The sequence below is a fragment of the Zeugodacus cucurbitae genome, chromosome 5 (assembly GCF_028554725.1).
Source record: "Zeugodacus cucurbitae isolate PBARC_wt_2022May chromosome 5, idZeuCucr1.2, whole genome shotgun sequence".
NCBI classification, from domain to species: domain Eukaryota; kingdom Metazoa; phylum Arthropoda; class Insecta; order Diptera; family Tephritidae; genus Zeugodacus; species Zeugodacus cucurbitae.
The window spans coordinates 43,722,172-43,736,281 of NC_071670.1; the positions used below are offsets into that span (position 1 = coordinate 43,722,172).

The 14,110-nt window shown below is 38.1% G+C and overlaps 3 protein-coding genes across 7 annotated transcripts; all 3 read left to right on the forward strand.

Moving 5' to 3' along the window:
• Positions 1-3,716: 3,716 nt before the first annotated feature.
• On the forward strand, positions 3,717-5,718 carry LOC105218148 (uncharacterized). Of its 3 annotated transcripts, none has more exons than XM_011193547.3 (3): positions 3,717-3,877; positions 3,945-4,047; positions 4,110-5,718. In XM_011193547.3, exons 1-3 carry the CDS (start codon positions 3,830-3,832, stop codon positions 5,594-5,596), a joined length of 1,638 nt encoding a protein of 545 aa, XP_011191849.2. In that variant the 5' UTR covers positions 3,717-3,829; the 3' UTR covers positions 5,597-5,718. The 3 variants fall into 3 exon arrangements, with proteins under 3 accessions (XP_011191849.2, XP_028899850.2, XP_028899851.2); XM_029044017.2 differs by having other exon boundaries at positions 4,122-5,718; XM_029044018.2 differs by having other exon boundaries at positions 4,125-5,718.
• Positions 5,719-6,195: 477 nt separating this feature from the next.
• On the forward strand, positions 6,196-9,779 carry LOC105218147 (mucin-5AC). The gene is made up of 2 exons (XM_054232111.1): positions 6,196-8,503; positions 8,666-9,779. Exons 1-2 carry the CDS (start codon positions 6,280-6,282, stop codon positions 9,601-9,603), a joined length of 3,162 nt encoding a protein of 1,053 aa, XP_054088086.1. The 5' UTR covers positions 6,196-6,279; the 3' UTR covers positions 9,604-9,779.
• Positions 9,780-12,278: 2,499 nt separating this feature from the next.
• On the forward strand, positions 12,279-13,989 carry LOC105218146 (300 kDa antigen AG231). Of its 3 annotated transcripts, none has more exons than XM_054232113.1 (2): positions 12,279-12,850; positions 12,959-13,989. In XM_054232113.1, exons 1-2 carry the CDS (start codon positions 12,379-12,381, stop codon positions 13,888-13,890), a joined length of 1,404 nt encoding a protein of 467 aa, XP_054088088.1. In that variant the 5' UTR covers positions 12,279-12,378; the 3' UTR covers positions 13,891-13,989. The 3 variants fall into 3 exon arrangements, with proteins under 3 accessions (XP_054088088.1, XP_054088087.1, XP_054088089.1); XM_054232112.1 differs by having other exon boundaries at positions 12,279-12,816; positions 12,853-13,989; XM_054232114.1 differs by having other exon boundaries at positions 12,279-12,786; positions 12,931-13,989.
• The last annotated feature ends 121 nt before the right edge of the window (positions 13,990-14,110 follow it).

The window sequence follows — 14,110 nt, forward strand, 5'->3', positions numbered from 1 at the left end:
AAGCGAGCAAATGTTGAAGTGGCTTGAAATAAATAATTATGAAACATTGCTGAATGTTCTTTTCTATCGTTCTGCGTGATATTCATATTTTAGTACATTATTCGTACCATGTCTCCCACGAACTTACTTGAAGATTCTGAAAATATATAGCTCAATGAGTAGCGAAAAAAATTTAATAGAAAATAGAGAGAATTATAGAGAGATAATGGAGTAGGTAATGCAGAATGTTCTTTGTACTTTGTGATATAATGTGAAGTCTTGTCTACTTTACTTTTAATGGTCTTATGGTCTAATGATTCAAAAACAAGGCCTACCGGAGTCAAATCATATGACCTAGTTGAAGACTGAACTATCTTATTTTTGGATATGATTCATTCACCCAAAATTTCGTCGATATGAAGTGATGATTTCTCAAGCTGTGTAGCTCGTTAGGATATGTTTTAGATACAAGAGAGTCTGAGAAGTTTCTTCGGGATTCTTCATCATAGAGTTATGGCAATTTTAACCGGTACTCCATTGGTACGGTCTAAATTTTCTGCTGTAATTTGCTCAAATTACATATACTGAAGCTATTTTTTATTTTCTTTGACAGCTGGTTTGACAGTTATCCCTCTAGGAAATTCATTGGCGGTGAAGGAAACACCCTTTATCAATAGAATTAATAAGTCTCATGTGTTCCAAAAATTCCATTACTATAATAATTTGATTATATTAATTATCATTATTAAATATTTTTTAAAATAGGCAGTACCACAAATCGACTGAAAACTGTACACAAATATTAACATATTACTCAAGGCGTGATACGCTTTTTTCAAGATAAGATTAGCAAAAATATGTATGTAAACTTGGTATGAATACATACATATATTGTACTGACTTTTATTTTTGGCAAGCCTTAAGTCTGGCGGAAAATTACCTACGACCTCTTCTATCCCCCAGGGGATGATCGAAATTTACGAAATTGCTTTGCATTAAATATTATTCTTTTCCTGATTTTTATCTCAGCTGAGTGACTTGTAAGATTCTGAATTAAGAGACAATATGCATAAAAATCAGGTTTTAATGGCATGGTCTTTCACGTTACTCCGCAAAATCAACCATGTCTCTTCTTTGGGAGTTGAAAAAGAAGAGAATTATTTACGGTTATATAGAGACAGTGTTGAGACATAATATCTGGCGTGCAAAAAGTCATGGACTTAGCTAACTGTTCCTGTAAAGATAACCAAATTGTTGATTGATGGGTGTTATAAAGGGTCTTTCAATGGGGTAACTATAAAAGTATTCCGACTCCATGAGTCACCATTGCATCCCGAAAAAATTACGTTTTAGTGAGATTTTTGGGTCGGCGACGTTAATGGGGCCGTACTTCTTTCGTGATGATCAGGACCGTCGCTGTACAATGCATGTACATCGCTACTGCTCAATGATTACCGATTATTTTTGGTCCGAATTGAATGATATTGACTTGGACAATATGTGACTGCAACAGGACGGCGCCATAAGCCAAACAGCGGATGTCACAATCGATTTATTGAAAACAAAGTTTGGTGATCGTGTTATCACACGAAATGGCCCAGTCAATTGGCCGCCTCGGTCGTGCGATTTGACGCCGTTAGACATTATTTCCTGTGGAGCTACGTCAAGTCTATGGTCTATACAAACGAGCCAGCGACGATTGTTGAACTTCGTATGAATATCGAACGTGAAATTGCAGCAGTATCGGCTGATTTATGCTTGAAAACCGTCGAAAATTGGGTTCAGCGTCTGGAATTCTGCCCGTGGTGGCCGTGCAAAAGAAATCGAGTTCTATACATAATGACATTGAATGTACTATCAACTTGTGGAATAAAGAATTTCATTGAGCTTCCAAACCGTTTTTGTTGTATTTATTTTTGTGCTCTCTTATTGAAAACCCCTTTATATATACCATATACATATGTATGTGTGGACTTCACCCAAAATTTGTGTTTTCTATATATTTCTCGCTTATCAAATTTACGCTGATTTAAATGATAAAGCTCATTTAAGGCACTTCACTTATTATTTATTATTAAAGAAGCATTTGAAACCGGAAATTATTATCAAAAATGAAAGTGTTTCCAGGAACTATAATTCCAAGTAAATTTTTGGACATTTGCAGATAAAATCTATAATGCAGAAAAACAAAAGCATAAATAAGTGCAACTTAATAATTAAGTAACTGTGATGAAATCTGATATTCTAGTTGTTTACGCGCGTGAGAATTGGAATGATTCATCGCAAATTCCTTATGTAACTTCATAAATATGAAACCATGTAAATACTTGTAAATTACGCACGTAAATAATCCACCAAGTAACTAACTAACAACAAGTTCAAAGCGAGCATATGCAAATTTCAAAAATGTTATCAACAGCAATGCAAAATCTTGAGCAAAATTCCTGCAATTAACGTAGTAAGTTGACAGTTATTTACACCTTATACATATGTATTCGAGCATTGTGTCAACACGCGGTATAAATATGAATCCCGTTGGGATGCAGCAAAAAAAAGTTCCATTCAAAAATATGAATGCGTCGACACTTGAGCTGACATAGTTTTCATATTTGCATAAGATAATGAGATTAATTTGCGCGTGAGTGTAGATATCCTTATATGTAAATCTACATCAATAAGCTATTAGATCTGCTTGGGGTTCAACAATGGGTGTGTAATTTCAGTTTTTATGCATAATTTCATTTTTCTTAAAATTTTTTCGAATTTTAGTCAAAATTATCACAAATAGAGTTGCCACATTATTTTGATTCATCTAATTTTTTTCGCTATAAATTTATTAAAAATTATAAAAATTCCAGAAATTAACATTTCTTAAAAAGTTTTCGAGTTTAGACCAAAATTATCAAAAACAGTGTTGCCATATTGTTTTGATTTAGATACTTTTTTCGCTATAAGTTTAATAATATTTATAAAAGTTTCAAAAATTAAGTTTTCTTAAAAAGTTTCGGAGTTTTAGTAAAATTTATCAAATAGAGTTACCACATTATTTTTTTCATATATTTTTTTCTCTATAAATTTAATAAAAGTTATAAAATTTCATTTTATAAAAAGTTTTCTAGTTTTAGTCAACATTTTCACAAATAAGGTTGCCGCATTATTTTGATTTATGTAATTTTTTCTCTATAAATTTAATAAAAGTTATAAAAATTCAAAAAATATTTTTTTAATATACCAAATGAGATTGAGATCATCACATTAAGTTCTCTCTAAATTTTTCACACAGAGTTGCCACCTAATTCTAGAAAAAAATGTTAAAAAAACAGAAATACTGATATTTTCTAATATTAAGAGAGTTTCTAAATAATTCAAATATAAAAAAAAGCGTCTCCACTTATATTTTAATTCTTGCTACTTGAGCTACATTTCTAGCCTTTAGTTCTCAAAGTTGAGACCCTTTGTTCTGTAAATCAAGAACGAACATAATGAGTTTAAGTCGGAAAATAATTAAATGAGTTGTGAATTGTATTGAAAACGAATGACAAATAAAACCTACGCGGCATCTTTCTCAAAGATCATTAGTATATACTCTGGAAAAAGTGCTAACGTGACTGAGAAGCAAATAAAGAATGAAATAAATAAAAAATATTACAAAAAGACTCAAAATTTACATAACAAAATTATTTCATAAAATTAAAAAAAAAATCCCATGCGAAGCCTTGGACCACCCTACTAATGTTAGCTGGAAATTGTAACTATAAATTGCATTACAATGCATGCAACTCTAACAGTAACTAACAAACTGTCGTGGCCGTACATTGCAACATTTCTCAATTCAATTTGCTGCTAGAAAATGAGACGTGCGCTAATGGTGTTCTTACTACTCTTCAGCATTCTACTGGTGCGTTTGAGTTTGCCGTAGATACTTTAAAGATTACAATTTTTGAAATATTGAGTTTACATTGCAGCTGCTAACCGTAAGGACACGAGCACAGCAAGCAGTTTTGCCGATTGGCGTTAAATATGGCCAGCATGCGGATACTGCGGTTGTTGTGGAACAAGCTGTGGAAGGTATGATTTTCAAAATTACATTTTTATTATTACTCGATTATGCATTAACCTTCAAACTGTAGGAACTATATTAGAAGAACCACTAATTGAAAGCCAAACAACAAATAGAACAACTGTTGATAAACCCGCCGAACTTGAAAAACTACTAATTGTGGAAGACAGCGCAAATGGTTTGGAATTACCAACGGCAATTACATTAGAAACGATTACAGTTGTTGAGAAAACTGATAATTTAGCAATTGGAATTGCTGCCGCTTCAGAAACTGAAGAAACAAGCAATCTGGTGTTGAAGGAACGACCGGAATTGTTAAATGAAGCAGTTGAGGCTGAAGGTTCGGAGGCAAATAATATTGAGAACGCGGATCAGAGTCAAAGCATAAGTTTGGCGGTTCTCCAGTCCGAAGAATCGCTAAGTGAAGATACTGCAACCAATATTACTCTAGAAGACACCACTGATGTTGAGTCTTCTTGGTCAAATGATTCCAAAAACGAAGTTGAGCTCGAGAGTGCAAGTAGTGAAGCTAGTTCTCAGTCAAATGATGCCGAAATAATTGAAAATCCAGTTATAACAACAACAGTGTCAGCGGAAGAATCAGAACCAGCGTATACGACATTAGTGGATGCAGAGGTAACAACTGGAAATCCGGCGGCTTCGAGTGTACCAGAGGAAACGGAAGTCAGCACTTCGCAGAGCGAAACCGTTGTGACGGAGGCGCCTGTAGAAAATAATACGGACAAAACCAGTGAATTGGAGACCACGAATGTGGACACCACGACATCGGACAGAACAACAACCACACCAGCTGCAACAACAGCAGCGCCTTGCACGGAACCCGGTACGCAAGCGGTGGCAAACGATTGTCGCGCTTACATCAGCTGCACCACCACAGCCACGAACGAACTGGTGAAGGTACAAAAGCTTTGTCCCATCGGTCAGGCTTATAATCCGGCGCTGCTACGTTGCTCGCGCGATCTTTCGCCATGCGCTGACGCATTTCGCTGTGAGCTCGAAGGCACATACGCCGTTCCACGCGATAATTCATCCTACTATTGGTGTGTGGCGTCACGCCTGACCGCCTCTTTTCACATTTATCAGATAAAATGCGGTAATGGACAAATCTTTACACACGAGCTGGGTAAATGTTTCGTCGATATGAGCAACCTGCAGGACCTGCCGCTCAATTACGAACTCTATATGAGTAAATCAGCCGATGAGGAGTGTGTGAGCGAGGAAGTGAAATTGTTGCGAGCCGAAGAGAAGGCTAAATTGAAGGAAGCGAAATTGCGTGAGAAAATACGGAAAAAATATGAAAAGGAGCTATTGAAGAAGGCGGCCAAAGAGGCTAAGGCGCAGGCTAAATTGCAAGGCATTTCGCTGGAGGACGAGACACCGTACAATTGCCAGGCGGAGGGAAACTTTGCAGCAGCCGACGAAAGTTTCTTCGATTACTACATTTGTCAGAGTAAGAAGGGCACCTACAAGCCTATCGGCATGAAGTGCGCAGATGGTCAACAATTTTCAACGGCACAAAATATTTGTGTGTCTTAGAACAGGAAGTCCAATAAATTGTAAACATATCGTTGCTTTCATGTGTGTAGTAAATGTTGTTGTAGTTAAAAAGTTTAAAAATAAATTCATATTTCTAATCGAAGGCATAATCTAAAATCCAAGAGGAAATACTTGTTAATGAGCAGCCTTTCAAAGTACTGTTATCTGTACTTTAGGTGTAGTATATATTGTGCTGAGAGCCAAAGATAAATACGGAAAGAGAGAGAGAGCGCATGCTTTGTGCTCAGCTAGAACAATTAAAAGGCGATAACTTCAGTTTGTTTATTTTTTATTTCAATTTTAAGTTTCCTCACCATCACTTGCAAATTTGCAGGTGAAGGTGATTAAAAACTTTTTTGCATGATAAAAGAATGTGTGTGTGAGAGAACACAAAAGTACACAGCATAATATGTGGTGTATGAGTTTATCAAGAAACCGTTTTATCAGTTAATGAGTTGTAATCACAAAATTTTGATTTGTTAAACGTTGTAGACTTCATACATTTCATATAAAAGCTACTAATGAGTGCCATGCAGCAGTTACTTACTGCTTAACGACTAAACGAGACGGATCTAGAATCCATAGTGAACTAAATTAAAAAAACAAATTCGATACAAAAAATTTAAAATAAAATATAAAACAAAAAATACGAAATCAAACTAAACGAAAGAAAAGATCGCGAGATGAAATTGCATGTGTTCGTATTAATTGCGGCGTTTGCCGCAGTTAATGGCGGGATTCTGGAGAATCCATGCACACGACCCGGTTACTTTGCGTTCATCGATAATATGCCAACGTTTTATAGTTGCTACCTGAAAGATGACGGTACATATGGTATTCAATATCTGTCCTGCTCAAATGGTTACGTTTTCAATCAGAAAGTTGGTAATTGTGTGTTAAAAGATCAACCAAGCAATGATACTACGACAGTCGCCTCAACAAGCACCACTGAAGTACCTGCAACAAGTACTGTCGCTGTCAATAGTACCACAAGCAGAGATCCCGTTACCACTGGCGCACCATTAACTACAGCGGTGCCTATTGTGTCAAGCACTCAAGATATACCAGTGACTACAACAATAAGGTCCACCGAAAGCCCGGTCATCACCACTGTACAACCCAGTAGTAGTGCAGAACCAAATACTACAACGACTGAAGGAGTACGCACTACTGAAGTGTCGGCTAGTACTGATAAACCTGATACTACCGAAATTCCGATTAATACTGATGGACCCAGCAGTACTGCAGCTCCAATAGAAACCACCACACCGGAGGCATCTGCATCAGATACGACTGTATCAGATGTGGACACAACTTTAGCAACCGAATCTACTGTAGAACCAGAAGTTACCGATGACATTGAAGAAAGTACTACTGAAGGTGAATCGGAAATTACAGAAGATGCTGAAGAAAGTGAGACGACTGAAGCACCAGCTACCACTGAAGAACCAATTGTTACTGAAGAACCAGCTAACACCACCACATCTGAAGGGTCAGATAGCACAGAAGCACCTGAGGACACAACTTTAGCACCAGAATCTACTGTAGAACCAGAAGTTACCGACGACATTGAAGAAAGTACTACTCAAGATGAAACGGAAAGTACTGCAGATCCTGAAGAAAGTGAGACAACTGAAGCACCAGCTACCACTGAAGAACCAGATAATACCACCACATCTGAAGGATCAGGCAGCACAGAAGCTCCTGAGGAAAGTGGCACAACTGCAGCACCGGAGTCTACTGAAGAACCAAATTTACCAGGAACAACTGAAGGGTCCGGTGCCACAGAAGTACCAGAGGACACAACTTTACCACCAGAATCGACTGTAGAACCAGAAGTTACCGATGATATTGAAGAAAGTACTACTGAAGGTGAATCGGAAATTACAGAAGATCCCGAAGAAAGTGAGACAACTGAAGCACCAGCTACCACTGAAGAACCAATTGCTACTGAAGAACCAGATAACACCACCACACCGGAGGGATCAGGTAGCACAGAAGCACCCGAGGATACCACTTTAGCACCAGAATCTACTGTAGAACCAGAGGTCACCGACGACATTGAAGAAAGTACTACTCAAGATGAAACGGAAAGTACTGCAGATCCTGAAGAAAGTGAGACAACTGAAACACCAGCTACCTCTGAAGAACCAATTGTTACTGAAGAACCAGATAACACCACCACATCTGAAGGGTCAGGTAGCACAGAAGCATCTGAGGACACTACTTTAGCACCAGAATCTACTGTAGAACCAGAAGTTACCGACAACATTGAAGAAAGTACTACTCAAGATGAAACGGAAAGTACTGCAGATCCTGAAGAAAGTGAGACAACTGAAGCACCAGCTACCACTGAAGAACCAGATAATACCACCACATCTGAAGGATCAGGCAGCACAGAAGCTCCTGAGGAAAGTAGCACAACTGCAGCACCGGAGTCTACTGAAGAACCAAATTTACCAGGAACAACTGAAGGGTCCGGTGCCACAGAAGTACCAGAGGATACCACTTTAGCACCAGAATCGACTGTAGAACCAGAAGTTACCGACGACATTGAAGAAAGTACTACTGAAGGTGAATCGGAAATTACAGAAGATCCTGAAGAAAGTGAGACAACTGAAGCACCAGCTACCACTGAAGAACCAATTGTTACTGAAGAACCAGATAACACCACCACATCTGAAGGGTCAGGTAGCACGGAAGCACCTGAGGACTCAACTTTAGCACCAGAATCTACTGTAGAACCAGAGGTCACCGATGACATTGAACGTACTACTCAAGACGAAACGGAAAGTACTGAAGATCCTGAAGAAAGTGACACAACCGAAGCACCAGCTACTACTGACGACCCGATTACCACCGAAAGTCCAGAAAACATCACCACACCGGAGGGATCAGGTAGCACAGAAGCACCCGAGGATACCACTTTAGCACCAGAAACTACTATAGAACCAGAAGTTACTGATGACGTTGAAGAAAGTACTACTCTAGATGAAACGGAAAGTACTGAAGATCCAGAAGCAAGTGATACCACAGAAGCACCAGGAACTACTGAAGGATCAATAGCACAAAACCCAGATGAAAGTGACACAACACCTGCACCGGTAGTTAACACTACTGAACGACCAATAGTTACTGAAGGCGCAGAAACCACTGAAGAGCCCGAGAGTACCGACTCAACTGAACTACCACAAAGCACAAGGACATCAGAAGCACCTGCAATATCTGATACCACAAATGCTGGTGTAATTACAGAGGAACCAGAAACTCCCTCCACAGAAATTCCCAATAGCACTGTAGCTCCCACCGACATTCCAGAAACGACAAAAGTGCCAAGTAGTACTGGTGCACCTATTACTACAAAAGCACCAGAGACAACCGAGGGTACAGAAGAAGCAGAAACCACTGAAGTACCGCCCACAAACAGCGAAAAGCCCAGTTCAACTGAAGCGCCAGCTACCACATCGACACCAGTTACAACCAACTCACCGAATACAACAGTAGAACAAACAACAAGGGTTACAAGCCCAAGTACGACGCAAGTGCGCACAACACCCCGATCCGCACAACCATTCAGATGTCCCTACGAAGGCTTCTTTCCAGCTGAGGACGCTTGCAATAAGTTTGCCTACTGTGCCAAACATTTAGGTAGAATGAGGCAATATGACATCAAATGTCCGCGTGGCCAGAAATTCAATAGGAACACACTCTATTGTGATCCCGAAATCGATTGTGAGGACAGCGGTGAAGTAGCACAAACTGAGCATCGCAAATCGTTCACCTGCTTAGTGGAGGGTACCTTCGCGCATAGGAATGACTGTACCAAATACTACACATGCGAATGGAGTAGGAAACATCGCAACTTCATTCAACTACCCAGTGTTTGTCCGAACGGTGAGGTCTTCCGTCTAGAGACTGGTTCATGTGGACGTGAGCGACGACTTACATGTTTCTTACGGCCAATCGGTTCCAAGTACTATGACAACGAATCGTCATCATCCAATTGAGTCTAGTGCGAGTGGCATCACTGCATGCACTTCGTATTTTCGTATGAGTTCAGTCATGGACCTCATGCTTATGCTATTATTAGTTAAATAAAGATAATTTTCATTAATTTAAGTTTTTTTATGTTACTCAAATATATAAGACTAAACGCGTTATTTCTAACGTATTAATTACTAAAGTATTGACTTTTATTTGGACAACTGTTAGATAACATAATGCGGTTCGAACTCAAGTATTTTTTTTCTAACAAATAGAGGAGCGTTGACTCATTGCCCCACACAGCAATTTCAAGTACAAAGTAATCTTGAAAGTACTTGTGATTACAATATAGTTCTATCACGCAGTTTGCTCACCACTTGTAGGCGGTTATTCCCGCATGAAAGTGAATTGATATGCTCTCACAAACTAGATCACAAATTAGTTTTTTTCGGGTTAGAACGAGTGTATTCTTTTATTGCAGTTTTTTATTAAGATTGCGCTAAGTTTTATTGGATTTTTAGTAGGTAGTAGCATACGTAAATTTACACGTTTCATTTAAATGCTCAAATATTTGCGCTTGAGTGATAAAAAGATAGATATAAAAGGCGACACTAGGCGGCTACTGGTTGTGCAAAAAATTGATAAGAAAGCTGTGAGAATGTCTATCTGCCTGATATAAGTCTGATGCGCTAAAACAGTGAATAAATAATTTAATCAGTTTTAATTTAGCTTTTTATAGTTTGTTTATCTCACTATATTTTCAGCTACTTTAGCGCTAAGATTCGTTAAGTTTTAACGCTACTACTTATTTTTCGTTCATTTTGTTTCTGTGTTGACTGCATTGATTTTGATATAGTATGTATGTAGGTATATAGTATATACGTAGATATCAGTTTTTAATTTAATGATTATTTGGAATGACAAAAACGGTTAAGTAGCTAAATGTACAAGTATTGGTCATAGAGTATACACAATATTTGAACGTTAGATTATTAGGCAGTTCTCACTTAGACAGCTACTGTGGACATCACTGTCCTTGAAAAAAAAAACTCCTAATGGATCAGAAGGACACAAAGCGCTTGGAATCTAATACAAAATTCTTGAATCGGCTATTGTAAACTTTAGCGAATTCGCTATATCCGTCGAAGGTGTACCCACCAAGGGGTTTCAACCACAGTCTGGCAAATGTATTGGTGTAGGATATGCTTATGTTATTCCACATAGCCTTTCTCTAAAGTTTAACTTGCCTCTCGGAATTTTTAAAAGTGTTCTTATTAACTTAAAATAGTTAGAATAGTATTCAAAAACTTCATGAGTACATATGATAACTCGAAAGCTCCCAAAAGAAGGCAGACTTGAAAAACTGTAAAGTACCGAAATTATTCAATAGTATAAATGATCGGTAATATAACAGTATACTAGGGAGTTCTATTTTGTAGTAAAGAAAGACAACTACAATAAGAAAACGAAACATTCAAAAAAGGGGTGATCCATTTGAAGGTTCCGTACTTTTTTGAAGCAAAAAAAAAAAAAAAACACAGGAAATTCAAATTTTATGGGGAATGTTAATAATCATTCGAAAGATCTTTCTTTGGCATTTATTTTTTTAGATTATCTCCTTCAAATGTTGTCCGCGGTTACGTCTCAACTGGTCCATCCGTTGCGTCCAATTTTCGATGACTCGTACGAGTCGTACGACTAGTAACTGGCTATTGACACGCGTTACATTTTGCTCCAAGGCCTGAATCGAAGCGGAATTCTCCGCATAGACTTTAGACTTGACAGATTCCCACAGGAAAAAGTCTAAAGGTGTAATATAACATGTTCTTGATGGGCAATCGACCGGCCCAAAACTTAAAATTATCTGTTCACCGAAGTGTTCTCTCAATAACTCCATTGGTTGATGCGATGTCTGGGAAGTGGCGCCATATTGTTGAAACCAATTGTTGCCGAGATTACGAGCTTTAATTTCAGTCATCATGGTCTCTCCGGCATCATTTTTGAAAAAATATAGACCAGCCAACAAACCACCTCAAACCGTTGTTTTTTCTGGATGAAATGACAGTTCTTAAATCTCTTCTTGTTTACATACTCAGAATGAGCCAGAAATGGGCCGTATCGCTGAATAGAATTTCGCTGGAAAACATTGGATCTTCTTGGAACTCTTCAAGAGTCCATAGAGCGAGGCGATGTCGCGTGGAAAGGTCGAGCGGCTTCAGTTCTTGCGCAAGCTGTATTTTGTACGCTTTCAATTTAAGATCTCGATGTAAAATGCGCTAAATTGTTCCATCGGCGCCAAATCCACTCTCCACGGTCTTCGTGTATACTGTCAGCTACGGCTACTATATTCCTTCATGCTGGGTATCAAAATGGGTGATGGTATTGAGAATAGTACGCTCAGTGGCCGATTATGTTGACCAATCTGTATAAAAAAAAAAAATTATAATATCTTAAAGTTATGAGTCAACATGTAGAGGAAATCAATTTTCGGATTTACCAATATTGTATGCATTCATATGTATATATTTTTTATAGATAAGTGCTTTAGCATTGGTATCCAGAGATAATATTATTCGTCAAGGTGTTGAAACTGCTTACTATTTATCTGTTTATGGAAAGGTCTCTTTTTTTATCAGTTAATTAAAAAATATTTCGATAAATAAAAATTTGAACTATTAAATTAAATTTGCTATAAAAGAATTGGTCAAAGCTGCTCTACAGTTATTTGCATTACAACAGTTTAAAGTAGTGAACGAAAACAACGAATTGTGGAAGTGTAACGAATTAAAATAAGCGCAATGAAATTATTTTTTCTTGGATTATTTTTGACAATAGCCGCCATAGCCGATGCTGGAGTTTTATCGAATCCTTGTAAGAATATAGGATTATTTGGATTCGCCGATAACTCGCCAAAATTTTATTCGTGTGATCTTAATGAGGATGGCACATTTGATATTAAATACTTGAATTGTGAAAATGGATATATATTTAACCGTTACGATGGATATTGTGTGCAAAAAATCAATTATTTTGCGGATACTGAAAATACTTCTGACGGAGATGAGGATGTGGAACATCCTACAATACCCACAGTTGCTACGACAAGAGGAGATCTTGTCAAACCCACAATACCAAATTTACCTCCTACCGGTAGTGTTGACAATCAAACACCCGCAGATGACGAGGAAACAACTGAAGGTCCTGTAACCACTGATGCACCAGAAACAACTGAGGAACCTGTGCCCACAGATAAACCAGAAACAACTGAAGGTCCTGTAACCACTGACGCACCAGAAACAACTGAGGAACCTGCGACTACAGATAAACCAGAAACAACTGAAGAATCTGTGACCACAGATAAACCAGAAACTACTAAAGAACCTGCGACTACAGATAAACCAGAAACAACTGAAGAACCTGCGACTACAGATAAACCAGAAACAACTGAAGAATCTGTGACCACAGATAAACCAGAAACTACTGAAGAACCTGCGACTACAGATAAACCAGAAACTACTGAAGAACCTGCGACTACAGATAAACCAGAAACAACTGAAGAACCTGTGACCACAGATAAACCAGAAACTACTGAAGAACCTGCGACTACAGATAAACCAGAAACAACTGAAGAACCTGCGACTACAGATAAACCAGAAACTACTGAAGAACCTGCGACTACAGATAAACCAGAAACTACTGAAGAACATGCGACTACAGATAAACCAGAAACAACTGAAGAACTTGCGACTACAGATAAACCAGAAACAACTGAAGAACCTGTGACCACAGATAAACCAGAAACAACTGAAGAACCTGTGACCACAGATAAACCAGAAACAACTGAAGAACCTGCGACTACGGATAAACCAGAAACAACTGAAGAACCTGTGTCCACAGATAAACCAGAAACAACTGAAGAACCTGCGACTTCAGATAAACCAGAAACAACAGATGAGCCCGTTACCACTGACGCTCCGGAAACAACTGATGCACCCGTAACTACCGATAAACCCGCAACCACTGATGAGCCAGTCCCTACCACACTACCACCATACGATTGCCCCGATGTGGGTTTCTTCCCACAGTATGGCTCTTGCACCAAATTTGCCTTTTGTGCCGAAGTGAATGGAGAAATTGTGTATCATTTAGAAAGTTGTCCCGAAGGTCAGCAATTTAACTATTGCGACCATTTCTGTGACAGCAATTTCGATTGTGAGGTAGATGTTGACTGCTCAAAAGCTAAGAAATCCCCTGAAGAACGATCTTATTCGCTATTCAACTTTTTCCGTCTTCCAAATTTTTTCTATTAAATTATTACACTAGTATATGGGTTCGTTAGACCGTAAGAAACGAAACATTTGTTCCCATAAAGCAAATCTCGTGTAAATAAAGCATTTAAATAAATTTAAGTTTTTTCTATATATATCTTATTCTAAATTAATTATAATGCTCGACTGGTGCGAGTACGAAAAGAAGACAAGTTTACTTTTTTCTTATTGAAGCATCGGCATGAATAGGTCTTATCTGCGG

Bases quoted from the DNA above. Each gene is read 5' to 3' on its own strand.
- LOC105218148 (XM_011193547.3), top strand. From the start codon at position 3,830: ATGAGACGTGCGCTAATGGTGTTCTTACTACTCTTCAGCATTCTACTG. The intron at 3,878-3,944 runs GTGCGTTTGAGT...TTTACATTGCAG, and splicing joins TACTCTTCAGCATTCTACTG to CTGCTAACCGTAAGGACACG. The intron at 4,048-4,109 runs GTATGATTTTCA...TTCAAACTGTAG, and splicing joins TGTGGAACAAGCTGTGGAAG to GAACTATATTAGAAGAACCA.
- LOC105218147 (XM_054232111.1), top strand. From the start codon at position 6,280: ATGAAATTGCATGTGTTCGTATTAATTGCGGCGTTTGCCGCAGTTAAT. The intron at 8,504-8,665 runs AAGCACCCGAGG...GATCAATAGCAC, and splicing joins GGAGGGATCAGGTAGCACAG to AAAACCCAGATGAAAGTGAC.
- LOC105218146 (XM_054232112.1), top strand. From the start codon at position 12,379: ATGAAATTATTTTTTCTTGGATTATTTTTGACAATAGCCGCCATAGCC. The intron at 12,817-12,852 runs CCTGTGCCCACA...ACAACTGAAGGT, and splicing joins CACCAGAAACAACTGAGGAA to CCTGTAACCACTGACGCACC.